This window comes from Echeneis naucrates, chromosome 13 (genome assembly GCF_900963305.1).
Source record: "Echeneis naucrates chromosome 13, fEcheNa1.1, whole genome shotgun sequence".
Taxonomy (NCBI): Eukaryota; Metazoa; Chordata; class Actinopteri; order Carangiformes; family Echeneidae; genus Echeneis; species Echeneis naucrates.
This window is the reverse complement of record NC_042523.1, coordinates 20,944,388-20,968,999: the sequence shown is the minus strand read 5'-3', so window position 1 is coordinate 20,968,999 and position 24,612 is coordinate 20,944,388. Positions and strand designations below refer to the sequence as shown.

The following is a 24,612-nucleotide window of genomic DNA, read 5'->3' as shown; positions in this document are numbered from 1 at the left end:
ATTACTTCTCAAACATTTCGCCGGGTTAGAAAGCAAAAAACAGGATATACCTGTTTGCTCATGAGAATGTCGATCCACACCCAGTCAGACCACATGCTGTTGTTTTCAAAATAAAACAGGCTCTATTAAAAAAAAAGTCCGAAATAAAAGCGTATAGTGTGCTGTTTTCCACCTCCTACGGAACAAGAACATAATTCATGAAAACAGCAGACTTGATAGAAGTTCACAGGAGGGCATTTTCTCGAAATGGTACATTTAGTGTGGGTTTTTATTTTGAAACTTATGAAGGGAGCGTCTGACTTTGGCCGCCTCCACAGGTTCCCTATTCCCCCACCCATAATAAAAAGCCAGCTACACACACACACACCCACAACTTGGTGAAAAGCTGCACAGGTGGGCCTGTCTAAGGAGACCGGGGTCCCTGGAGGGGGAAGCCTGAACCTGCATGGATTCTCGCCTCCTCAAAGGTTTGCTGTCTGTGCCATGGCTTATTCAGAGGTCGATGTTATATTTTGTGGATTGCTTTGCTTTATGAAATGCTCAGGGCTTCTCTTTGTCTATTAAGCAAATAATAATCATTTGTAGAGAGACTAATGTCAATTTATTGCTGTTTGATGAAGGTTATATTTAGACTGATTTAATGTGTATAAACAAACACATTGTCTCTTTTGCCTTGTATTTTTAGGGGTGTGGCTCTTTCCTGAACTATTGTAATAATTTAGTAATCCACCGAAATGCATCAACCGGCAGTCACCCCCGCCCTTAACTTAAACCAAATCCGTTTGATTTTATTGATCAAAGACCTTTTGTTAGATTTTTTGACTCCTCTGTTTTAACCTGGATGTCTATTTAAACATGTGGGTCAACAAGGAAGTGCGACTCACACTCTTTCCTCAGTTGTTCTGTTGCAGACAGGATAGTAAAAATATGTTGCTACAACAGCTGATCCTCCGTAAAGTTTGCGGATAACTGACAGCTCGAGTTAAAGTATTTGCAATACATTGAGATAAATTGGAGTAATTTATCTGAATGTCTAATAATTGTCTCTCTGTGCTGTTCAGCTCCAACTGGAGCTGAAGATGCTGCAGGTTCCCAGCAGCCAGCAGCTAACCCTCCTTGCAGTTTGCAGCCCCTCGCTGAGGTGGCAGAACCTGCATGCGTAGGAGACAAGAGTCAGCCTGGAAACCCTTCAGGAGCAGGAGATGGACAGGTGAGTAAGAAAGACAGTCAAAGGGCACAAAACAGTGTATTAAGTGCACTGATCCATTTTATTTGAACACAAAACATTTAAGGGGTTTTGTGAGTCCGTTATGCACCAGCTACAAGTGCATGATGAAACATACATAGTGTAATGCACCGACAGTACTTAACACTGTAAAAGACGAAATGTTGTTGCCCCTTGAAATAATATTTGCTCTGTCTCGTTTTGTCGGACACCAGGAGTTCTCATTGGACAGCTCTCTCTCCTCTTCGGACAGCGAGGATGAGGGTATTGGCAAGAAAGAGAAGAAGAAGAAGAAGAAGAAAGTGAAGAAAAAGAAGAAGAAGAAAGTATGTCTCAAAAAGCATATGTTTGTTATATCTGTGTTATTTGAGGAAATCATTTCACAATAGTCGATCAGTTGATCATGTAGCTTATGATGAGCGTTTCCTTGTTAGGGAGCTACACTCATGTGAGGCTACTTTGCAGAAGTCATGAGTTTGCACAGCCCCAAAATCTGTCAGAGGAGGGAAGTGCAGCGTGAGCTGCATCTTTCAACAGTTAATAAATCATCAGAGAATTAGGAGTGAGATTGATTTGTTTTGCTGCTGTTGTAAAAGGTTAGATTGGTTTATGAAATAGCTTGAATGGGTGTGTGCTGTGTGTAGTGTGGTTTATTTTTGTTTTAGATAAAATGGCACCTTGTTTCATTTCTGTGGGTTGCAAAAAAGAGCCCTTCCCTTCTTCTGCCAACTCCTGTAAACAGCTCTGACAAAACCCTGCTCCAATGTGTTCACAGTGACTCATTAATTTAGCACTTTCACTAACAAAGGAGTTGTAGAAAGAAACCTGTTAGATGTGCACAAAGAAGTTGAGCAATAATATCCCCTTTCTCTTTCAACAGGATTCCAGCTCATCTTCATCGTCATCGTCATCGTCATCCTCTTCTTCTTCTTCTTCGTCTTCGTCTTTGTCCAGCAGCTCTTCAGATAGTGACAGTGAGGTAAGTCTTGGTTCAGCCCTGATCAAGGAATCCGATGGCTGCACAGCATTTCCTGCCTTTATGCAAAGTGTCACACACATTAGTTGCTGTCAGCACTGGCCAGATAATACACAAAGACTTCCCTGTGACTGAATTGTGTGCACTGATCATTTTTAGCCGTTGATGCGCTTTCAGTTCAAGCCAACATATTTCCTAGTTAAAATAAACTGGATCGGATGATTTGACGAGGCAGTTTTGTTTGTGTTAATCCTTTAGATCGACAGTTCTTGCCTGCAGCATTGCTAAATTAAGTCATTGGCCACAAGCACAAACAATTTCACATCAACTCAATGGGGATTGATAGTCTCTTCAAACTATGTTGCTGCCTCAGGTGAGGATATGAGTTTTTCAGCAATAGAATAACAAGCTGTTAGGAGACTGTTTTGGGTGGAAAAAATGTAAATTTGACTGTATTTAAAAATAAAGAAAATATGAGGTTTTGTTGTATATTTTGGTAAGTTTGGGATTAAGTATCTCAACCTTCCTCGAACTCGAATTGCACATCAAAGGGCACGCAAATGCTTCAAGCGGTTCACCTTTTTTGTCAGGTTTGGCAACATTTTGCTTCGGGTGGCTGCTGTCACTCCGTCGTATGATGTCTTGCTCATTGTTTGAGGGCGTAGGTGGAAAATCTGGAGACTCAGGAAGAGTGAGCTCCTCTTGCAATGGTTCAAGACAAAAAACATCTGTTACCACTTTTCTGTTTAATTTACATAAAGAAAATTAAAGTGAAACTTCAACAAAGGCAGAGCAGTAACGTTACATTAGACTGGAATACATTTCGCTAAAGGCACCAAAGATGGAGGCTCGACTCTCCTGATAACTGTCAGTATCGGGCAGGAGAGGAACACACCCAGCGAAAATGTTGAAACACCCATGACGATAAAATCGTGTGACATATTTATGGTTAAGTTGAATGGGAACTCCCCAAAACATCCCATATATACAGGTGGTTGCATATGTAGTTACACAGCAGCAGTACTTTTAAATTGTACATCCATATGATATATTGTTTGTCACCTGTTGGTTTTGACTGCGTGATTATAGCAGCTGCAGGTGTTTGTTATCTGACTGCATTGTAAGCAGTAATCTTTTAATCTGTAACTAGCAGGAGACACCCAGCCCTGATACTCTGACTTTATCTGTATTTTTACATTCTTAAGTAGACACAGAACTCATTTTGCAAACAAAATTCATGTAGGCACACTTACACAGTAAGATTAAGCATGCATTGTTAAACGGATCAACATTCCCCTTCAGGATGAGAAGAAGAAGAAGAAAAAGCAGAAGAAGAAAAAGGATGAGGAGCAGGAGTTCGTCTGGGACAAGGTTGTCATAACTCATACTGGTAAGACAAACAACAACTTCTGCAAACTGAAACAGTCCCGTGTTAAATCACATCTCTAGGCTCTGTGAAATCATCAAAGTGTGCAGTGACACCGTTTGTATGTATTCCTGTGATCCAAACACTTGCGAAAGCTTTCCAGCTCCCCCTGAGCATGAAGGTGATTTCTTGCCAAAACTCAGTCTCCAGCTTGTCCAGACTTTCCAATTATTTAATTGTTTCCCAAACCAAATGAAGTATGTGGAGGCACAGAGACAGAGTGGGCCACCAGTTGGGCTGCACATTCTTATATTTATTACTGTCCACAGTCTATAAAGTTCAGTGACTCATGGAAACATAGTTCTTTTACATACATATATGTACATTTTCATGAATATGCATGTCTACACATTCCTTTTATATCTCGAGCAATATTGATGTGGTCGTCATACGTGGTGAAATTTTTGTTTGTTCATTCAACAAATGCTTTATCGTTGAATGTAACAAATGTTTAGGAATAGACGGGATGGAACAGACGTGTGAAGATCCTCGGAAGATGCCGGTGAGAAGAGAGCGTAAATCATTACGAACATTGTGAACTTTCAAAGTACTTTCAAACTTATGCACTCTTTTTTTTTCCATGTGTATTTTTCAGGGTTGGGACTCCTCAGATGATGAGGATGACAAGAAGAAAAAAAAGAAGAAGAAGAAGGACAAGAAGAAGAAGAAAAAGAAGGTGTGTGAAATCTGTCTGAATTTGGTTTGATTTCATTCGTTAATGAATGCACTGACTGATGTGTTGGAAACAAACCTTCACATTTTAACTTTACTTCTTCTGTCGCAGGATTCATCATCTTCTTCATCTGATGGTTCCTCTTCTGACAGTGAAGACGAAAAGAAGAAGAAGAAAAAGAAGGATAAAAAGAAGAAGAAGAAGAAGAAGGTAATATTTTGTGGTGAATACTATGCAGGTACAAGTCTCCCAGTGCCTGTGAGCATTTCCTCCGGGTCCTCCGTTTTCACCATCATGCTAAAGTTAATTGGTGACTGTGACCTGCGAGTGCGAGTGTGAGTGGTTGTTTGCCTCTATCTGTCTCTGTGTGTTGACCCTGTGATGGACCCCCCCTTTGCTCAAAGTGAGCTGGCATTGGCTCCAGCACCTGGAAACAGATAAGCGGTAGAATAAAGATGTATGAATGAATCTGCTGCCCCTTTACAAAAGCAAATACTAAGTATGAATCTGTTCTCTATGTAGGACTCCAGCTCCTCTTCTTCAGATAATTCCTCCTCCTCATCCTCCTCTTCTGACAGCGAAGATGACAAGAAGAAGAAGAAAAAGAAGAAAAAGGACAAGAAGAAGAAGAAAAAGAAAGACTGTAAAAAGGTAAAGCAAGCAATGATGTTTTATCATTTGTCCTTGAAATGCCTGATATGTGATGCAGGTCTTAACATGTTTGCATTACTGAAAGCTGAAATGTTTTTTTTTTTGTTTTTTGCTGAAACAGGATTCCAGCTCTTCATCTTCATCTTCCTCTTCTGACAGTGATGACGATAAGAAGAAAAAGAAGAAGAAGGAGAAGGAGACGAAAAAGGTAAAAACACCTTCATTTCAAGCCCAGAGTCAGGTCAGGTCATAGTTTCCTTTTGTTTTGTCTGCATTAGGATGATTAGGTTTTATTGTGTGATGCAGCTCGGGACACTCCCCGTATGCGACTATAGAAAGGAATTGACTTTGTAGCACAGAACAAACCCATTTTCCCAACAGTACACACGCCTTCTGATAACAGGTAATAACGTCAGTACCTGTCGAGGCCTGCAGGAGAATGGCATGCAAAAGCACATATTTTCACCACACCTCACCATATGTTTTTTTGACCTCAGATAAAGTGTGGGCCTTTGCTCTGGGGTTTGGTTGTGATTCGTTGAAAAGGGTGTGCTGTTGTGTGTTTGCATGAACTATATGCAGTTCTTGTAGGGCAAATAAAATAAAGTTTACGCTGTCAGCCCGAGCTTGACTGTGCCACTCCGTTTTCACAGGATGAAGAGCAGAGCGCTCTTTCAGCAGCTGGTGAGTGATTCCACTATATAGCAGCTCAAAAAACGTTGAATAACATGGAAAATAAACTCAACGCGGCCACATTGGACTTTATCCACTTCTACAGGTGGCGAGACGGCAGGAGCAGGTGCTGATGGAGATAAAAAGAAAGACGAAGCTGCTGACAAGGTGAAATACTTGCAGATGCTTTATGTGTGCCGCACATATGAACACAAACCCACAGGAAGTCATCGCTTTCTTTCTGTCATGACAGGCCAAGGCCAAAGAGCTTAAAGCAGCGGGAGCATTGGCTGGTATGTGTGTTACTGCGGCTCTAGTAGTGAATGGATATCCAAAGAAGTGTTGTTGCGTTGGCTGTAAATAGCATTTCCTTCCTCCTGCAGGGGGAGCGTTCCCTGATGTCTCTGAGGAAGGCCACCTGAGTGATGATGAGTGGGAGGGAGACGAGGAGGTGGATAAGAAGAAGAAGTTGAAAAAGAGGAAAAAGGTAATCTTTGCTTCCTTCAACGAAAATGTTATTGCCATTATGAAATTATACATTATTTACAGGACTGTGTTTCATAGGACTCTGGCTCATCTTCAGGCAGTGATGATGATGAAAAGGATAAGAAGAAGAAAAAGAAGAAGAAGGTGAAGAAGAAGGATAAGGTTTGTGTCGTCTCGCGACTTCTGTGTATTCATTTTTTTGGTACTTTTAAGTATTTTAAATTAAACCAGCGCTTTTGTCTCACAGGATTCCAGCTCTTCATCATCGTCCTCTTCAACCTCGTCTGACAGTGAGGATGACAAGAAGAAGAAGAAGAAAAAAAAGAAGAAGAAGAAGAGAAAGAAGAAGAAAGATAAGGTTTGTCTCTTCTCACCATTTTGGTGTTTTACATTTTTTGGAAGCTTTTTGTCTTTTAAATAAAACTGGTGCTTTTTGTTTCACAGGATTCTAGCTCTTCTTCATCGTCCTCTTCATCCTCGTCTGACAGTGAGGATGACAAGAAGAAGAAGAAGAAAAAAAAGAAGAAGAAGAAGAGAAAGAAGAAGAAAGATAAGGTTTGTCTCTTCTCACCATTTTGGTGTTTTACATTTTTTGGAAGCTTTTTGTCTTTTAAATAAAACTGGTGCTTTTTGTTTCACAGGATTCTAGCTCTTCTTCATCGTCCTCTTCCTCATCTGACAGTGAGGATGACAAGAAGAAGAAGAAGAAAAAGAAAAAGAAGAAGAAGAAGAAGAAGGTAAAATATAGCTCGCACTTTTTATGTTGGAGTTCCAACATAACAACAGAAGTTCCTTTGTATTCTATTGTCAGAAGAATTAACTGAATAATAAACTGATATAATTGAAGGCGTCCAGTTCCTCTGATGATAGCTCCTCTTCTGCCTCATCTTCATCCTCTTCTTCTTCTGATAGTGAAGATGACAAGGTGAGATGGCACGTGTAAATACAGTATACTTTATTCCAGCACTCGAGTTTACAAATATCAGTGTTCTCATAATTAATTTTTTACTTTAATAGAAGAAGAAAAAGAAGAAGAAGAAGAAGGATAAGAAGAAAAAGAAGAAGAAGGATAAGGCTAGTATCTCCTCACGACCTCTGTGTATTAATTATTTGGGTAATTTTGTGTTTGAAATTAAACCAAAGCTTTTTGTTTCACAGGATTCTAGCTCTTCTTCATCGTCCTCTTCATCCACATCTGACAGTGAGGATGACAAGAAGAAGAAGAAGAAGAAGAAAAAGAAAAAGAAGAAGAAGAAGAAGGTAAAATATAGCTGGTACTTTTTGACGTTGTGAAAGTAGTTCCTTTTTCTTTAGAGTTCTTCTATTGTCATAAAAATTAAATGAATAATAAACTGACTGACTTTTACTGATATAATTGAAGGCGTCCAGTTCCTCTGATGATAGCTCCTCTTCTGCCTCATCTTCATCCTCTTCTTCTTCTGATAGTGAAGATGACAAGGTGAGATGGCACGTGTAAATACAGTATACTTTATTCCAGCACTCGAGTTTACAAATATCAATGTTCTCATAATTAATTTTTTACTTTAATAGAAGAAGAAGAAAAAGAAAGATAAGAAAAAGAAGAAGAAGAAGGATAAGAAGAAGAAGAAAAAGAAGGTGGGGCCGCCTCAACTTTTATTTATCATTTACAGACAATGTTCTGAACAACTTTTGGGAATATTAACCAAGGAAGGGTCACAAAAATGTCCAGTAAGGTTTCAAAAGTTTGAAAAACCATTCATCCATTGTCACCATTCATCATCTTAGATAATGGTTAGAATAATGCTAAAACATGAACTCCTGGTTAATTAAGAGATGAGCATGAACAGACTGGTACCTTGGCATTGTCACTGATGTAGGAATGAAATGCCATGTGCATTAAAACAATTTCACTTCCTTTCCAGGATTCTTCCGACGAGTCTTCCAGTGATGATGATAAGAAGAAAAAGAAGAAGAAGAAAAAGGATAAAAAGAAGAAGAAAAAGAAAGACAAGAAAAAGGTAAAACAATTAGCAAATGTTGCATTGAGTGCTAATAAAAGTAGGAATTGCTATTTCCTGTGCATATCAAAATGGCACATAATGCACTGACAGTAACTATGTTTAAATCCAAGGACTCAGATTCTTCTAGCAGTGATGATGACAAGAAGAAGAAGAAGAAGAAAAAGGACAAAAAGAAGGTAATTTAGCTTGAATTAAATTGATTTTTTTTTTTTTTTTGCACGTTCTTTAAATATGTGATTGACATCCTTACATCTGGGCAGGACTCACAATCCGGGTCATCGAATTCTTCTGATAGTTCTGGTGAGAAGGAAAACAAAAAGGAAAAGGAGGACAAAGAGAAGAAACCGGTACATTATCCCTACTCATGGGAATTTTCTCAGATTTCTTTTTTTCTCTGTAAGGGTGAAGCGTCTAAATATTATTTGTGCCTGTTTGCCTGCCAGTGTCCAGATCCATCCGGAGGTGAAACTGAGGAGAAGAAGAAGAAGACCGTAAGTTTATTCAAAACACAAATTATGTAAAAAAATAAAAAAATAAAAACATTGTGTGCTTTAATTCCTTCCTCGGTCCACTTGTTTTTCAGATTTCACTCCAGGAAAAGCCTGATGGAGGGCAAAGCGGTGAGACAAAAGTCTTGGACTCACATGGTGGTGGACTCTCTGCCGCCAGCACCAGCAGCTCCAAACCCAGCAGTACTACTGTGTGCTTCCCGTCACTCCCATCCAAACAAATCTTAAAGCCAGAGCTCGCTAATCTGCCTGCTCCCGGTAAGCCCCCTGTCATTTTCGCCTGCCCCACCGTTCGCAGGCCCCCCAGCCCCATGGAGTCCCTGCTCGGGAGCCCGAGGAGGTACGGAGAAACGGGGACACGCACCACAACCCACCTCACCTCGAGTGATCTCCTGAAAGGCCCCAAGCCTTTTCAATAAATGCATGTCATTGATCAAAACAATGGTGTTACTGATTTTTAAAGAAAGTGTCTTGCCTGTGACATTGGAGGAAGTTGTATGTGATCACGCTGCCGACTCTAAATTTGCTCTAATGTCGGTGACAGTGTACCGATTTACGCAAGAAATATACGGTCACACATGTTGTGCTTTGTGTTGGAATACAGAGGTAATTGCGGGAAATGTTTTTTAATTGGTAAGGTCATGTTTGAAAATGAGAATGACTTCTCCAACATATTACCTGGTAAAATAAAAAGGTGGAAAAGTCAAGTTACAATCACATGAAGCGTTCTTAAATGCTTGTATTTGGGGAATAAAACATATTATTAGTCTTATTTTTGTTATTGTGTCTTTATTATTACCTCACTAACACCTCACATACTTTCTGCCTACATTTGGTGCCTTCAACTACACCCTACATGTCAGGCTCTTCCGAAGACATTTGTATTTCCTGGCCTCTGAATTTAAGGGGTCGAGTAGAATATAAGAAATATGAATCAGCCACTGTTTTTATGAAACTGGCTGTGATTACAGCTCACATTTTACCAATAATACTTATATTTGCTTAACAGGCTTGACATTTTACTCATGCATCAACACCAGTTGCACAAGTTTGACATTTCCTTTCCCACCTGACCACATTCCTTTGTGTGTTTAGTTTCCTGTAATTATTCCTCAACAAACAAACAAACAAAAAATAAAAACAACGTCTCTTTTATACAAAATAAAAAGCAAGAAAAGCCCAATATCCAAATGTCCTCCTTATCTTCTTCCATAATTAAAGCTTTTATTTCCGCCTGCACTTGAACGTCTGACCAGGGGCAGGTAAAGTGGCCGAGGGGGCGTGGTCAGGGCATGTCACGTGGTTCAGGTACGGTCCGTGCAGGTTTGCTGTGTGTGAGAAAAACGGATCGTCGGTGGGAGCTGTCGGTAGTTTTGGAGAGACGCAGCAGCAGTCAGGATGGACTTCGATCTGAACGCAGGTAAACCCAAATCCGAGTCGATCTCTGTCTTCGCTTCAGTCGAGCCCGACGGCGTTTTTAAGTGCAGCGGGTTGCCAGGTTGTGGGCCAGCTTGATCAAATGACCGATGTGCTTGATTGAAAGATTGCACTGGATATGTGGCTTCAATCTGCAAGTCGACTTTCACGTTTCGGATAATTTAATATATGTTTTTCATTTCTAATCTGTTCATCATTATGTCTTGCAGCTTTGCCTAAAGAGGGCGAGGTGAAGAAGGAGGATGCCCAAAAGGATGAGTTCAGTTGGCCCTGGAGCAAGGACAAAGACAAGGAGAAGGAGAAGGAGAAGGACAAGGATAAAGATAAGGATAAGGACAAGGACAAGGACAAGGCCAAGGATAAAGATAAGGTAGGAGCTTTGGATGTGTAATTTCTCCATACAAGTGGTCATGATGTGAGGAAGTATCAGACTTTTTCAAGCAGAATCAGACACCAGCGTTTGTATGTGAACGATGGAACCAATGATTTAAACTGTTGTTCACATCCAAATGTCAATTCTCTGCTAAAAATGGCTTCCCGCCAACTCTTGGGGAAGTAGACTGTGGCAACAATTGTGGCTCTCGCTGAAGGCAGGGCGACTTGACCAAATAAAGTGATGCTCTGTTTTCTTAAGAGTGAACATAAGGGCAAGTCCCACAAGGAGCACAAGAGTGACTGCAAGGGACGGGGCAAACATCGTGGACGTGGCCACAAGAAGGGGCACAAGCACGGAAGGCCAGGAGGCAGCTCCTCCTCTTCATCGTCCTCATCTTCCTCCAGCAGTGACGAGGTGAGCCAAGTGCATCTGTTTTAGGGCTCTCTTAGCCATTAAAAGTTTCATTTCACAAGGTGGCTTTAGGCGCCTGGGACGCCAGCGGTGCGTGGATGTGTTGCCAGGTTTCGCAGCTGTCACCATTTTTAAAAGTCAAAAGCAATAAAATGCAGTTAGACAGGTAACGGCAGCTGCCACACCTCGAGACAAAGGTCGGAGAGAAATCATCAGCCTGTGTGTGTAGCATCACAAACAGGCATTACCAGCAGATCCACTTTCAATCAGCCCTGAAACACCACACCCTTGCGTGTCTGTATACTGTTTTCATTTATAGCTCACGGTGTTGTCAGGTGACTGTCTCCCACATCTGTACACTCACTCTTGTTAACTGGCAACCAAGCTCAGAGCAGCATCTCCGACGTTATCACCTTTTAGGCTGCTCTCCTTTCGCCTTTATTCGGAGATACCACGGCTGTGCGTCACAGGTCACATCTGTGTGAGTAGTGGATTTTACGTGCAAATGACTGAAGAAGAGTCCAGCTCCAGTGTGGGAGAGACAGGGTGGGGCTGCTCAGATAGAAAGGTCATAAAAGAATAGTTGTTGTCTAATCACTTTCATGGAAGGGAACAGCCTTAACACAGAGCTGCTCCCTCCTTGAGAAATGCATCTTATGGCTCATGCTGCTGCCAGAATGATTCCTGCATTAATGATACAGAGGAGAACTGTGGCACTTAAGATGTCCTTTAATAAATCATGTTTCCTTCCTGCAGTAAGAGCATTGTCCTTTTGTCATTTCAGGACTGATGCCTCCCATGGGACAAGACTGCTGTGTTAGTCTCTTGTGATCTTGTCCATTGACAAAGTGAGTGTGCGTATGTGTGTGTGTGTGTGCGTGTGTGCTGCAGTATGCAGTTGTGCCCACTTTTCCTGCTTACCCTCCAACAACGATCTTGTGTAAACAAATCTGCTAACTCCAAGAAGTAAACATCCTGACAAAGAAACCAAAAAACTACAGATTTCTACTTTCACAAACTCCTCCTGTCAAGTAAATTGTCTCATATTCACCACTAGATGGAAGCATTTTCTATTTTAAAGGTCAGTCAAAGTTATACATAAGAGCAGTTTTATCTTTAAAGATTTACACTTTGAGAATACAAAGAAAATATAGACAGTGTTGCTGTTATTCAGACTGGAAGGAACAGATAAGAGTTACCTGGACATGCATGTAATTTGTTTAAATTGCAAAAAAATCTCTCTATTTTTAAAATATATATAAATAAAGAATTGTTGCTCTTAATGTTTTGTGCTTTGTATGTTTGGTTGCTCATCTGACATTACCTTGCTGAGAATGAAGTATTTGGACCATATACTTATGCAAAAGGTAGGACAGCGTCAGTGTAAAATCTACATCTAATTTGTTTATCCCAGTAAAAACACTGAGGTATTTGTGCTGAAGCTTAAAGCAAAAAATATTTGGCCAAATTATTATACAACATTTTCATTATCACTAGTGTATTCGTGTATAAAAAATATTTTAATGTTGGCTCATCAATATGAAAATGCACATCTATTTAACGAAGTAATACATTTTAATCAATTCAATCTTTATCTAAAAAATAACTAGTAACTGAAAACACTAAGTTATGATATAGATATCATGCTTTTTTGTATGTAAAGGATTAAGAGATGAAAAAAAATTTTCAAACGGAATAAAAACACAAAAACGAAGTTTGCCTATTTACCTGACCAGTGTTGAAGTTATTGGGAATTCCAGCAAGATCTGTTAGGAAAAAAAGAATTACAACATTTAGCATTGAGGATCCTCTTCACATCTTTTGAATCATTTATATGGTTGCAAAAAAAATGGAGCATTTTCAGACGGAAATCAATAATAAATCAAGTATGCATCTTTGCGTGGCTGCTGAAGAAACCCAATTTAACCCATCCATCATCACCATCTTTTTTTTTTTTTATGTAACCTGTAAGGTAACACTGAATAGGAGAACTCAGCTAAGTGAACAACGTGTTCTCGATGAATTGATCTGGTGAGAGCAGACCAGTGCATGAGCTGTTCAGCACTGAGGGAGGAAAAGTGTAAAGAAAGAAAGGCGAAAGTTGAATGAGGCACTCGAAGGCCTCAGGATATCACAAACTCCACCAACTCTGTCTGCAGTGACAGTTCGATAACAGCTTTAGGGCCTCGGAGATGATGCAGGCATGGACGGTGTGACGCCTCTATCATCTCTTTGCCTTTGATTTTTCTTCTCTTGATGTTGAAAAATCAAATTATGGAAGAGCTTGTAAAAAATCCAAACTCCTCTTTTGATGTTGTGATGCTTTTTTTTTTCGGGGGGGGGTTAAGTAACTGTGGAGTCCTGTAAGGAGTCATTTAGTGCTGAGGTGAGCTCGGTGGAACAGAGCGATCAGAGGCCTGAACGGCTCGTTTGACAGTCTCCTTCTTTTAATCAGAGTTCTTCCTTTTACTGTTTTTTTTGTTTTCCTGCTGTGCTTTACTTAAACTTCTTGTCTTTGAACCGAGGGATTATCCACCACTTTACACACAACGCACAATAAGTGTCATTCATCATGGTTCAACATGTCAGCGGGTGACATCAGGCCTGTTCACACTTCTACACACATCTGGTTGTCGTCATCTTTGAACGGACTCACACTGGATGGGTGTGATTGGACTGCATGCAGCAGTGAAACTGGATTTATTTAAATAAATAAATTCAGATTTTATTGGACAACATGATTTTTTTTTTTTTTTTTGGACACGCCACTAAGATGGCACCAATTATTGTTCTGTGGATGGAAAGCAGGAGCTCTCTCTCTCTCTCTCTCTCCCTCTCTCTCCCTCTCTATCTCTCTCTCTCGCTGTTGATTGGCGTCAGCCGTTACCTAGCAACAGCCTTCATTCGTCGCCGTCAATGTGCGCAGACGCGCTGAGACTGAGACAGGAAGCTCGCGCAATTTCGGCTTACAAAATAAAAGCACATGGAGTCCGGGTGAGTTCCGATTCACTCCAAACACTTGGGCTTGTTTTCGGGGTGCTTTAATTTTCTATTATTTGGGGGTGGTGGGAGGGGAGGTGAGGTGGAGCCGAGTCACACTTTGTGACTTCCGTTTTCAGAAAATTTCAGTTTGCGAAGTTTTATCAAATCTTCACGCCTCAAAAGTCCTTAAAAAGTAATGAATTTAGACCATTGTTGGGAACTAACTTCTTTAATATAACGTGGAGAGACCGACTCTGACAGATAGACTGACTGTGCCACCTCATCACAGCGGTGTAATCTACCAGCGCAGGGTTTTTGTTTTTCTTATTTTGAAAACTCTCCAGCGGAAGTGCTGTTGTGTGCAGCGTTGTGTGTTTTTTTTTTTTGTCTCAGCTGCAGCAGAGCAGACACAAATCATGGAGCGCAACAAGACGCGTCGGAGCGACTCAGGGAGCGGACGGAACAAGCGCCACTTTCCGATCCGCGTCTGAGTCACTTTCAGCTGCTTCTCCTCCTCTGAGCAGGCGGACGTACTTTCTTTTCCGTTTGTCTTTCACCTCCAAGCATGCGTAAATAGACAGGAGAGGACGGGTCAGGTGGAGGAGAGACCAAACTGCCGTCTTGGAGTGACCGGAGGACGGAGGAGGAGTCCCGGCGGACAGAAATGTTTCTCCCCCGCGCGTTCGGACGTTTCTCCGGCTTTCCAGGGAAAATGTCGCGGGTGTGCGCTGCGTAAAAGTCCCTGAATGCCAAAAGAGGGGTGGTGGTGTGGGGGGGCCGGTTAGTTTTCTTCAAGTTAACAGTGAGCGGAGCTGTGATTTCAGAGAGAAGGAGGAGGAGGGAGGGAGGGAGTGGGGAGGGGGGGCCTGGGCTGAGACTGAGGACGAGTCCCTGAACAGTTCGGAACCATGGTGAAGTTTCACAACTCGGACCTTTGGATAGCCTGGATGGTCATTTTCTGCATGGAGGGTAAGTCATCTGCCCCCCTCCCCCCCCAGAAACTCCTGTACTTATCCCAAACTGCAAGAACAATTGATGCACAAACATAATAATAATAATAATAATAATAATAATAATAATAATAATATCTCACTGGGGAAACATTTCAAAAAGCTTTGAAGCGGGTTTTGGATCACGTGGACAAATCATCTTTACAATACAGCTGCATCAGTATTGCAAAAAACAGATGTATCTGGAATTAACTTGTACCAAGAGCTCAACCTCTCCTCCCTAAGAGCGTGTGCCACGGCCATTTGACCCCCCCGGACACACACACACACACACACACACACACACACACACACACACACAACCTCCCCCCCTTCCTCCCTCTTCCTTAATACTGTATGTTTGGATCAGGCTGATAAATCCCTGGCATTTCCACAAAAAAACTAAAGCACAGATTTAGGATGACCCCCCCCGCCCCCCCCCATTCCACCCCCATCAGAACTGGTCGCCATGTCATCTCTCCCAAAAGCACTTTTGATTGTGCGCGTCTTATCCATAATGCTCCCTCTGCCGTGCCTGATATAGCTTTTGTGTCTTACACAACACAAAGCCTCAGAATTATTATAATTTTTTTTTATAATACTTCCTCTTTTTTTTTTTTTGAAGGGGGGGGGGGGGGGGGGGGGTGCACTGATACACTTTAAAACGTGGCTCTGAAGTGGGAGCGTCTGTGTTTTGAAATAGAAACGGAGCAGACGGTGCAGGGCTGCGCTGGTAATCCGACCGATTAACGAGAAGCATGGTGACCAGACTGCACAGGAGAGCAGGCAACCCCACAGGAAAATCACTATATGTTCCTCTGATTCCACTGGCCGGGGGGGTTTAGTGTGTGGCACTAAAAACTAGTTTGTTGGCCCCATCTCCCTCCTTAGTCCATTTCTTTTACAAACCATTGAGAGTGACACTTTAAAAGTTTTTTCTGCTGCCCAGTGATTAATAAAATGCTTATTTTAGCTCCAGAAAACTCGGAATTTCATAATGATAACATTAGAGGAGGGGAAAAAAAAAAAGATTTATGGCTTCATTAATGAATGAGCATAATTAGTAAATGTATTCATGTAAATGTGATGTAGGCTAATGAATGAAGATGGTTAAAAATGCACCATGAGGGTGTTAAATGGCTGCAGGTAGAAAGTGAATGGCTCCCTGAAATAATCTTCAATTTTTCTTTCACACGATGTACAAATCTTTGTCTGAGAAATAGTAGAGCTGAGCAGAACAATAGTAGAAGAACGCCGGCGAGGTCCCTTCGGTGCTTCATGTCTGGTCAGAAAAAGCATTTCCACTGAGCCACACACACACACACACACACACACACACACACAGCCCTGAGATGTCAATTTGGACAGGACAATAGTGTGAGATTGAATTTAGACCTGATTGCCCAGGTTTCACTCTGCTGCTCGCTTGTTTAGCTTTTTGCCTCTGCAGTGAGCAGATGTATGGCGTCTTATCAGCTTCACTCAGACCAAACACACACACACGGACAACTTGATTTGATTTTCCATTGTTCTGTTACTTTGGTGAAATGGCTCAAAGTGAAAACAGTAGATTGTGGCCATTTCTTCTTCTGCCACTCCAAAGTGATCCCACGTCTCTCCACGTACCGCCTCAGTGATTGCACAGAGTGAAGCTTGAAGCCTACAAATGACTTTACAGTAAGAACAAAGTGTTCGCATGAGCTCAGTAGCTCTGCAGAAATAGTGACTTGTTCAAATGGAAGCTTTAATTTCTGGACTTTTTTTTTTATTTTCTCTCCTCCTTCATCTTGGTGGGGGAGCTGCCAGTGTTTCTATAAATAAGTTCTGACACGGCAAAGTCAGTATTGATTGTGGTCGCTTGTTTTGGCTGTGTGGACTGACCTCCACTTCTTGTGCGTTAAAACCTGTCATTGGATTGATCTGATGAGTTCATCAAGTTAGACACCGGATTGTTTGGGTTTACTACACAATCACGGCTGAATCCTTTCACCTTCATCTCAAATGTATATTTGTTAAAAAAAAAAAAATGTAATTAAGGGCTCAAATGGACTCCTGTAAATTTCCTTCATGGTGTCTGGAGTCTGGTATGTGTTTGAGGTGGTGGACATGTACTTAAGTTTTATTTTGTTGTTGTTGTTTTTTTTAATAAGTGAAACTAAGAAGTTTTAAAAAGAAAAAACTCAGCAACTAGGACATGCGAACGGAAAAGTGACCTGACTCGGTGTCATTCATGGCTAAGTTCATGTGTCGGGGCCTTTCAGCATCAGTCAGAGGACACGTCTCGTCCTCCTTCAGCCGTCAACCCTCCCCAGATACACATGAATACTGTATCTTTCCCTCTCAGTCAGAAGTGTGCATCTTGGAGGAAAGTCAAAGTAAAGTTCAGCTGGCTTCATCAGATCTGCTGTGAATGAAGTATTTCAATGAAGTGACTTAACGTTGCAAGAATACACAGTGGAAGCTCTATGCAAGTAATGTGATTGGTTCAGCTGATGTCACAAAGAGCCCCCCCCCGCTGATACAGACACAGAGCTGCTCTGTCCACGAGGCCCAGATTTAACGATCCACCCAGAACAACCCTCAAGGGGTCTGGTAGGGACCGGCCTGGAGGTCTAATCAATTCAACAAATGCATTCCAAGCGGAGGTGGTGGCTCTGAACTTTTCAACCACACTTGTTTGTTTTGGTCGTTTGCATAATAGATCCTATAGAAACATTTCAAATTGTCACACAGCGAAACGTTCAGATCGAGGCCACAGGCTTCCGTCCCCGCTGTTCGTACACTTGAAACGAAGAGTCCGGTGAGGGAAAGAGGAGCGCTGGAGCATGACAAAAGAAAGACAACACAGAGTGTTTCCAAGCTCATTGACATTCAGGGCATTCATGTCTGCATCAAAGCTGAACTTAGACCAGTTCCCTTCTGCACTTTTCTCTGGGAGCTTGTTAACCTTTGAGGCGCTGCTGAAATTAGAGAGGAAGCCCGTTCTGCGTGTTGTTTACATGGCTCTCCTTTGCAAAGTTTGCTGCCTTCATTCAGATCAGTTGATCGCTTGAATATGATTCGCACAGTACGTAACAGCAAAGGTGGTTGTCAGGCCTAAAAGGCACGAAGCTTCCAGGCTAAGTTGCCTGTTGCCTTTTCGAAGCTGCTTTGCTTTATTCAGCTAGATTTGTGTTGCAGGAAGTTAAAGATAATGAGGGATGAGAGGGAACAGAGCTTTGCAAAGAGAGAAAGATATTAAAGAGGTGGAGAGGTAGCTTCATCTTTTTTGAAACCACAGGTGATTTTACACAGCTTTTTTTTAATTTTTTTTTTATGTAATGCTACAAGTAAATTTAGATCACTTCTCTCTAATGCACAATATGATTTTGGTGGTGGGGGGGGGTAAAAAAAAAAAAAAAAAATCCCGTCTGTGTCAGTTTTATCAGATAAGTATTTTTTTTTCTCTCCTCCTTCCGCCTGCTGCTAAAAAGGAGCAGCTGGAACAAGAGTGTTGGACAGATGGAACTTTCCACCTCGATTATTTTTCTCACTAAAAATAACCTCTCAAAAAATTAAAAGACCCCTGGGACCGCTTGCAAAGTGCATGTGCGTGTGGATTTGTGTGTGTGTGTTTGAGCGACAGGGGCGCCAGAGAACTTCAGACGACAGAGTCTTCAGATGATGGCGGCGGTGGCCATCCTGGGAGTGTTAATGAATAAATGATGGGCTGATATTTGGAGGCGAGAGAGTGCAGCATCCGCCCGGTCCCATGGTCTCTTAAGCACACATTAAACTAGGCCCCAAAGAGTCCACGCGCTGGGCATGTGGAGCAAACATCTGATGTGGTCAGTTCACAGAGGTTTGCAGTTTTGGGTCTCTTTGAGATTTTACAGTTGGTTGTATCTTTTAATCGCAGTGGCACATGAGGGCATCATGAGCGAATCCTGTCTGCGTGGGGACCAGGCTGAGGCGGCTGATGCAGGAATGTGGTCACTTGTGCTTTTAAATACACTTGGGTTACTTAAAAAGGGGTGTCTGAGAAGTCGGGTGTCACTTTCCAGCACAAATCCAATGAAGTAGGAGCACGTGCAGTTATGTACAAATAATACAAGTGAGAATATTTATCAGTGAGTCAAAGTGCACTACAGCATATACAATAAACCCTTTTATCTGATTAAACAAGACATGGCGTGGATTTGCACGGTTGTGAAAGGAAACAAAAGTCAAGAACATGCACAAGGAAGAATCTCCACTTTATAACTGAAGGATGGAGAAGGAATCACTGCAGTCATGTACTGATGCTTTGTGATCCCTTAAGTGAACCGATATGTGTTAAATTTATGCAACTTTGTCCATAACATACTTGACAGGTTCTTACATTAGGATGAGACTTTTTGCTTGACTTTCATTTCATGTGTGTGTGTGTGTGTGTGTGTGTGTGTGTGTGTGAGAAGAGCCCTGGGTTTATATATAATTAAAGCGGATGTCGTGGCACCCTGAAGAGTCCTTGCCCTGAAATGAGCAGTTTTGCTTTGCTGGCTCTTGAGGTTTGACAGGACCTTTGCTGACAGGACTTGCAGTTCACTTCACTAACTCAGGAGATATTTCTGTACATGAAGATACAAATTTAAGGTGGCTATTTAATAGTTTTAAAAGTTTTCAAATGGTTCAAATTTTTTATTTTTTTATTGTAATGCTTCAGCTTTTCAGTTTGCTGCTTAACCAAATGGCAAACGTGAGAAAAGCTTTCATTTAGTGTGAATGTTCCCAGAGCTGAGCATGAACAAAGAGAGAGGAAAAAAGTCTAACAAATTCAAATTCAATAACAAAGTCATGAGTGAGTCAGCACTCCAGTCACAAACTGGGGTTCTCTACAGGCTGCACTCTAACAGAATCATTATTGTTTCATTGGAGGTTCTGAGGATGTTGATGTTAAATGAATGGATTCATCTCTGAGCAGAGATCACATTCAGCTGAGCAGAATCCAAGTCTTGCACTTTCCTCTTCTTTTTATCTTCACATACCAGGTGCAAACAGTGCTGTTTCCCCTCTCTTTAGAGCACCAGCTCAAATTTTCATGTTCCTTACAATCCATATTAATTGACTTATAATTTACCAAAGTCCTCCCACACCATTCACTTCTTTCTGTGTGTGTGTGTGTGTGAGAGATATTTATTGCAGCTCTCAATCAGTCTCTGGCAAACGGTCGTTAAGTTGATCTCTGGTATTACCAGGAATAGTCGCTGTGTTTATCATTGTAAGCCTTTATGAGCTCAGATCAATGGCGAAGGAAATGCTCCTGTGCGCACATTATTCCCACACGTGTGTGTTAACTGGCAGAATGTGTGTGTGTGTGTGTGTGTGTGCTTTGGTCCTTGTATTCCCCCGGAAAATAAATTACAATGGCTCTCAGAGGATCAAGGTCTCCCTGCAATTGTAACGACCACATCAGTTTCATCCACCAATCACAATTGTCCAGGTTTCCAGACGGGCCGATTGTCTCTTAGGTTCATTAAGCGGATTCAAGCTCTGCGGTGAGCTCACTGTTAAAGATGAAAGAAAACTCAGTTCGGTCTGTTTAGCTGCTCATTCTTCTGTGTAAGGTGAATTTGTAACAAGTCTATATCTGCCAGAAAAACCTCTCAGAGCCCAGGACCAGATCAGGAATGTAGCGAAAGAGAGAGAGAGACTTTATTAAAGTGTTGTCATCTCCCAAATATGAAAAAATAGGCCCGGGTCTAGTTTAATAACTGATTTCTTCCATAATTCATTTGTCCTTGAATGGAAAGGTCACTGTGGGAGGGTGAAAATGAGATGATGGGGAACTGAATTAGTTGTCTGGAGGTGCACTCTCGTAGCTGTTGGTTGAAAATGATTGGCCCACGCACAATAATTGTGCATAAGTGCGTATAATAACCATGAGCCATCGTACATGAAACAAGAACTCAGTCACGTTCCAGGCGTCAGATAAGCTCAGCTGACTAGTGGACATTAAATTTGAATCCTTTCTGAAAAAATCTTTTTCACATTAGGAATATTGATGGTTGTGTGCTAAATTGGATACATTGAACAGGTGGATAAAGGACCTTTAGGTCAAAAACAGCAGTTTTAGGAAGCTTACTCAGACCTGCCTCTATATAAAGAGAATGAAGCACAGTGCCAGATTATCATTGATCCATTATCTGTTCAGCTACCAGCTGCAGGTCCAGTCATACATTTAAGTGGCTGTTACAATCTGTAATATTAAATTCTCCTTAGTTCTTGTAGCGGTTGAACTTTTTCTCTTATTTTTCCCCCCATGTGTAGTCCGTTGCTGTAAACTTCTTTCATCTAAAATGAAGATTGCATGCTCAAGGGACAGATTGTTGAGAATGCTTTCAAATTTGAGAGCCCAAAATTACTAAACCCCGGCAAATTATTTTTCTAACTTCTATCCCGGGACGCTCACCGTGGTCAGAAGGTATTTCACAGCATTATTACGTTTGACAAAATATGAAAACAAATCTTCTGTGCTCCTGCAGGGGAAGCAAGCAGCCTCTCCCCATTTGCACGCGGTGTTGTGTTTGGCAGCCTGCAGGGAGGACGCAGATTCAGCTGCGGGTGGTTTTAGGTCAGTGTTCCTGACATCAACGAGTCCTGAAGCAAAGACTATGTATCGGTATTTTCGGGCGTTCTCCCCGGAGCCTTACATCACTAATTTGAAATTGATTGTTAATCGATCCGCACGACGACTAAATGACCTTACAGCAGTTGATGAACCCAGCGGTTGAGCTTGCTGGTGTCACACGGGGGGATAATGCAGATCCTGTGACCTGTTTTGAGTGCATGGTGGTCCATCGAGCCGTCTTGACCACATAATTGCGCAGGCTCTAAAAATACACTCGGAGGATAATTTCATATTCTGGAGGAATGTCATTTTGTAAATTGCTCACTGTTGCACATGATGGGTTGTGCGCTTTTCTGTAATGGCTACCTCTACCTACACAAATGACTTCTCACTCCTCTCCTTTTGTGTGTTTCGCTTTCTAAGAGAACGGAGATGCTGTCTTTCCTTTGCGTATGTGGACACGTCCTTAATCATGCTTTTATCCCTTTGACAGCGACATGTTAGTTTAGTTCTGTGCCACTTTTTTCCATCAAGATGAATTAATTCTGCTTCCTTTGAAACATTGTGGCGGGGGTGAGCAGATGAACTGAACTTTTCTCACACTCGCATGTTCTGCTGCTAATGGAGTGAAAGAATATGGCAGAGAATAGAGAGGAACAAAGTGAAAAAAGGGGACAGATTCTCCTGCATTAAATATGCCCAGGGCTCTTCACAGCCATAGGTAATTCATAAACTGGCTGTTGGGGTAAAACACTCCTGTTATATTTGTGCTCTAGCTCTTTTTCTATAGTTCTCTCTCAAAACTGCATTAACTTTGTCATTGAAACACAACGCTGAAGACAATAGATCGGCGTAGAAAGACTAAAGTGAAACTTTGATAGATTTTTTTTTTTTTTTTTTTTGGATTTACTTTTCGACATATTGCTAAAAATAACCATTTTGATGCTGAGTTACGGGAGGGCAGTGATGCCTCTGAATCCATAAAGGGTTTGGTCTAGACCTGCTCTGTATGTAAAGTGCCTGCAGGTAACTCTGTTATGATTTGGCGTTATATCATAAAAATGTATTTTGATTTCATCCTAAAAAAAAAAAGAAGAAGAAGCATGATTGGACAGTTGGACTGGATTTATACAAACCTAAACAGATATGTGCAGCTCACACCGCAGAGTCATTGTTCGCTGACAATGAGACGTCCCCTGCAGGAGAGGATGGCGAGCCGTGGTTGTGACAGTAAATGTGCCCTAACTGCCTGAACTGCTCCCTGTAGGAAAAGGTCATCCTGCAGCTCGCCTTGGCTTCATTTAGTCCTTCCTTTGTGTTGCACCCCAGAGCATAACACTCTTTCTACCAAAATTCAAGTCCAAAGTCACTCGCTCTCTTTGTCACAATCTGTATCTCTGCATTTCTCCCCATCCTCCTTCCATATACAGTACTCTTTTCCTCTTTATATCTCAGCGTCTTCCTCTCTTTACCTCTTTTTAACACGCTTAAAAATTGCCTGTGTCTTTCCGTCCTTACGAACACTTCGCCAACACACAAATGGCTTTCTAGGGACGAAGATGAGACTGAAAAGCAGCTCACCCAGTTGTTCCGTCCTCGCAGACTCCGAATGAGCATGTCAGATCTGATGCGTGTGAACAACCAGGAAGGATGGTGCGTTTAGGCAGAGAGAAAGAGAGAGAGATCCCATCTGTGCGTTGTTACAGCAGACTTAGCGTTGTTGTCGTTGTATTGAGGAAAACAGAAGGGGAGTTGATGAGGGGGGGGGGCACAGGTGGGACTTTGTGGGACACGGTTCACTTACAGACACATAGATGCATTTGCAAGCTTTTCACAGACATACAGCATCTCGTAAATGCCTCCACATAAATTGGTGTGACTAGAAAACACGGATATGTACACGCACACATCTGAGGCTTGAAATGACATCGCAGAAATTTCTCAGTTTCCATTTTAGAAATGGGGAAAAAATTTACAAGACGATGTTGAGCAGTTAATTGTTTATCATGGTAGACGTTTGTGGCAGGCCATCATGATAAAGGGGGTGTCCATTAGATTGGGCATGCAGGGAGGGGGCCAGTTTGTTTCCCCAAGAGTGTTTTTAAATAAAACTAAGGAAATTTCAGCTGCACTTTTCCTTCGAACCTGACTTCAAGTGATCTCTTGCAGGTCCTATTTTCCCCCCATTGGAACTTTTCATGATCACTCACTAAATCCTATAGCCATCATACTCTATACTGTGATGGTTGTGTTAAAAAAACTGAATAAATGAGATCTTCCCCTTGTGGCGACCACACAGGCGGGGTTAGTTCAACAATATAAAGGGCGTGGATATCAGGGGGCACCATATGCTGCTGTGCCCCTTCAACCCTTAATCCACGCTTCTGCTGTTTTATCTGGTTGCCCTCCCTGACTGCCTGGAGACTGGTGGGTGGGGGCGGGCAGTGCGCTGTCTAGTACGCTGCATGCTGCTTTGTGTTTGAATTGTGCTCAATATGCAAATCCACTCAGTCCTAGATAGTTTGCCAGAAAATGAGAGGCTGAGTTGACCGTCACAAGCGGAAACACACACACACACGTGAAGGCATGGCTGTACCTAAACCCCCCCCACACACACGCACACTAACACACACACACACACAAACTCACCCCAACCTCCCGCACACATTAATATCACGGGGATGTTGCACAGACTTAACTGATAATGCCAGATAGTACTATTGTCACAGGCCCTACTGACACACTGTGTATGCCTGTGCATGTGTTTGCGTAACATTTGTCAGCTATCCTACACAAAGCCGTTTAAGTAGATCCCTGCTATTGGAGGAGCTTTAAATAAGCGTACCACAATAATGGAGCGCTTTTGCGTGCACATTTGCCCCACATGACTGTGACTGCAGGAGGGGTAGAGGGCAGAAAGGCTGACGACTGTGCGACACGCACTTTGTCAGAAATGTATTTGAAGAAAATACTCTCTTTAAGCTGAACCTAGCACTTCCAGAGTGTGGATGAGTCTACACATTTGGTTTCTCCTAATTAAGATTTCTTTGTAACTTTGAGTTGCCAACTTTCTTTCTTTTTTTTTTTTCTTTTTTGCACTGTCTGTTCTCCTGTCTAAGGAAATGATAACACTGACCACCCCGCAAACATCTTACAAATACCTCAAGAAAAACAGCCAAGCAGTGGAGAGCGTGAACGGAAAATGAA

The 24,612-nt window shown here is 41.9% G+C and overlaps 3 protein-coding genes across 6 annotated transcripts in view; all 3 read left to right on the top strand.

Moving 5' to 3' along the window:
* Positions 1-310: 310 nt before the first annotated feature.
* Positions 311-7,645, top strand: LOC115053605 (protein FAM133-like). 4 transcript variants are annotated; one of them, XM_029518433.1, is made up of 15 exons: positions 311-467; positions 1,062-1,210; positions 1,441-1,551; positions 2,106-2,204; positions 3,504-3,591; positions 4,083-4,129; positions 4,223-4,303; positions 6,260-6,271; positions 6,357-6,467; positions 6,554-6,664; positions 6,751-6,846; positions 6,957-7,034; positions 7,127-7,183; positions 7,268-7,369; positions 7,491-7,645. In XM_029518433.1, exons 1-15 carry the CDS (start codon positions 446-448, stop codon positions 7,584-7,586), a joined length of 1,260 nt encoding a protein of 419 aa, XP_029374293.1. In that variant the 5' UTR covers positions 311-445; the 3' UTR covers positions 7,587-7,645. The 4 variants fall into 4 exon arrangements, with proteins under 4 accessions (XP_029374293.1, XP_029374294.1, XP_029374295.1 ...); XM_029518434.1 differs by having other exon boundaries at positions 7,268-7,362; positions 7,487-7,601; XM_029518435.1 differs by lacking the exon at positions 6,554-6,664 and having other exon boundaries at positions 7,491-7,644.
* Positions 7,646-9,919: 2,274 nt separating this feature from the next.
* LOC115053437 (splicing regulatory glutamine/lysine-rich protein 1-like) lies at positions 9,920-12,128 on the top strand. The gene is made up of 4 exons (XM_029518141.1): positions 9,920-10,041; positions 10,268-10,428; positions 10,693-10,848; positions 11,630-12,128. The coding sequence occupies exons 1-4, from the start codon at positions 10,020-10,022 to the stop codon at positions 11,633-11,635; spliced, it is 345 nt and encodes a 114-aa protein (XP_029374001.1). The 5' UTR covers positions 9,920-10,019; the 3' UTR covers positions 11,636-12,128.
* Positions 12,129-14,714: 2,586 nt separating this feature from the next.
* Positions 14,715-24,612, top strand: part of igsf11 (immunoglobulin superfamily member 11) — a 79,132-nt gene continuing 69,234 nt past the window's right edge. The window contains exon 1 of the mRNA XM_029518032.1: positions 14,715-14,796. Within this exon, the coding sequence (XP_029373892.1) occupies positions 14,736-14,796 (61 nt within the window). The 5' untranslated portion in view covers positions 14,715-14,735. The remainder of the gene's footprint in view (positions 14,797-24,612) is intronic.

Excerpts from the sequence above, each read along its gene's own strand:
- LOC115053605 (XM_029518433.1), top strand. The coding sequence starts at position 446 with ATGGATTCTCGCCTCCTCAAAG. Across the intron at positions 468-1,061 it reads GGATTCTCGCCTCCTCAAAG|CTCCAACTGGAGCTGAAGAT; the intron begins GTTTGCTGTCTG and ends TGTGCTGTTCAG. Across the intron at positions 6,847-6,956 it reads AGAAGAAGAAGAAGAAGAAG|GCGTCCAGTTCCTCTGATGA; the intron begins GTAAAATATAGC and ends ATATAATTGAAG.
- LOC115053437 (XM_029518141.1), top strand. The coding sequence starts at position 10,020 with ATGGACTTCGATCTGAACGCAG. Across the intron at positions 10,042-10,267 it reads GGACTTCGATCTGAACGCAG|CTTTGCCTAAAGAGGGCGAG; the intron begins GTAAACCCAAAT and ends TATGTCTTGCAG. Across the intron at positions 10,429-10,692 it reads AGGCCAAGGATAAAGATAAG|AGTGAACATAAGGGCAAGTC; the intron begins GTAGGAGCTTTG and ends TGTTTTCTTAAG.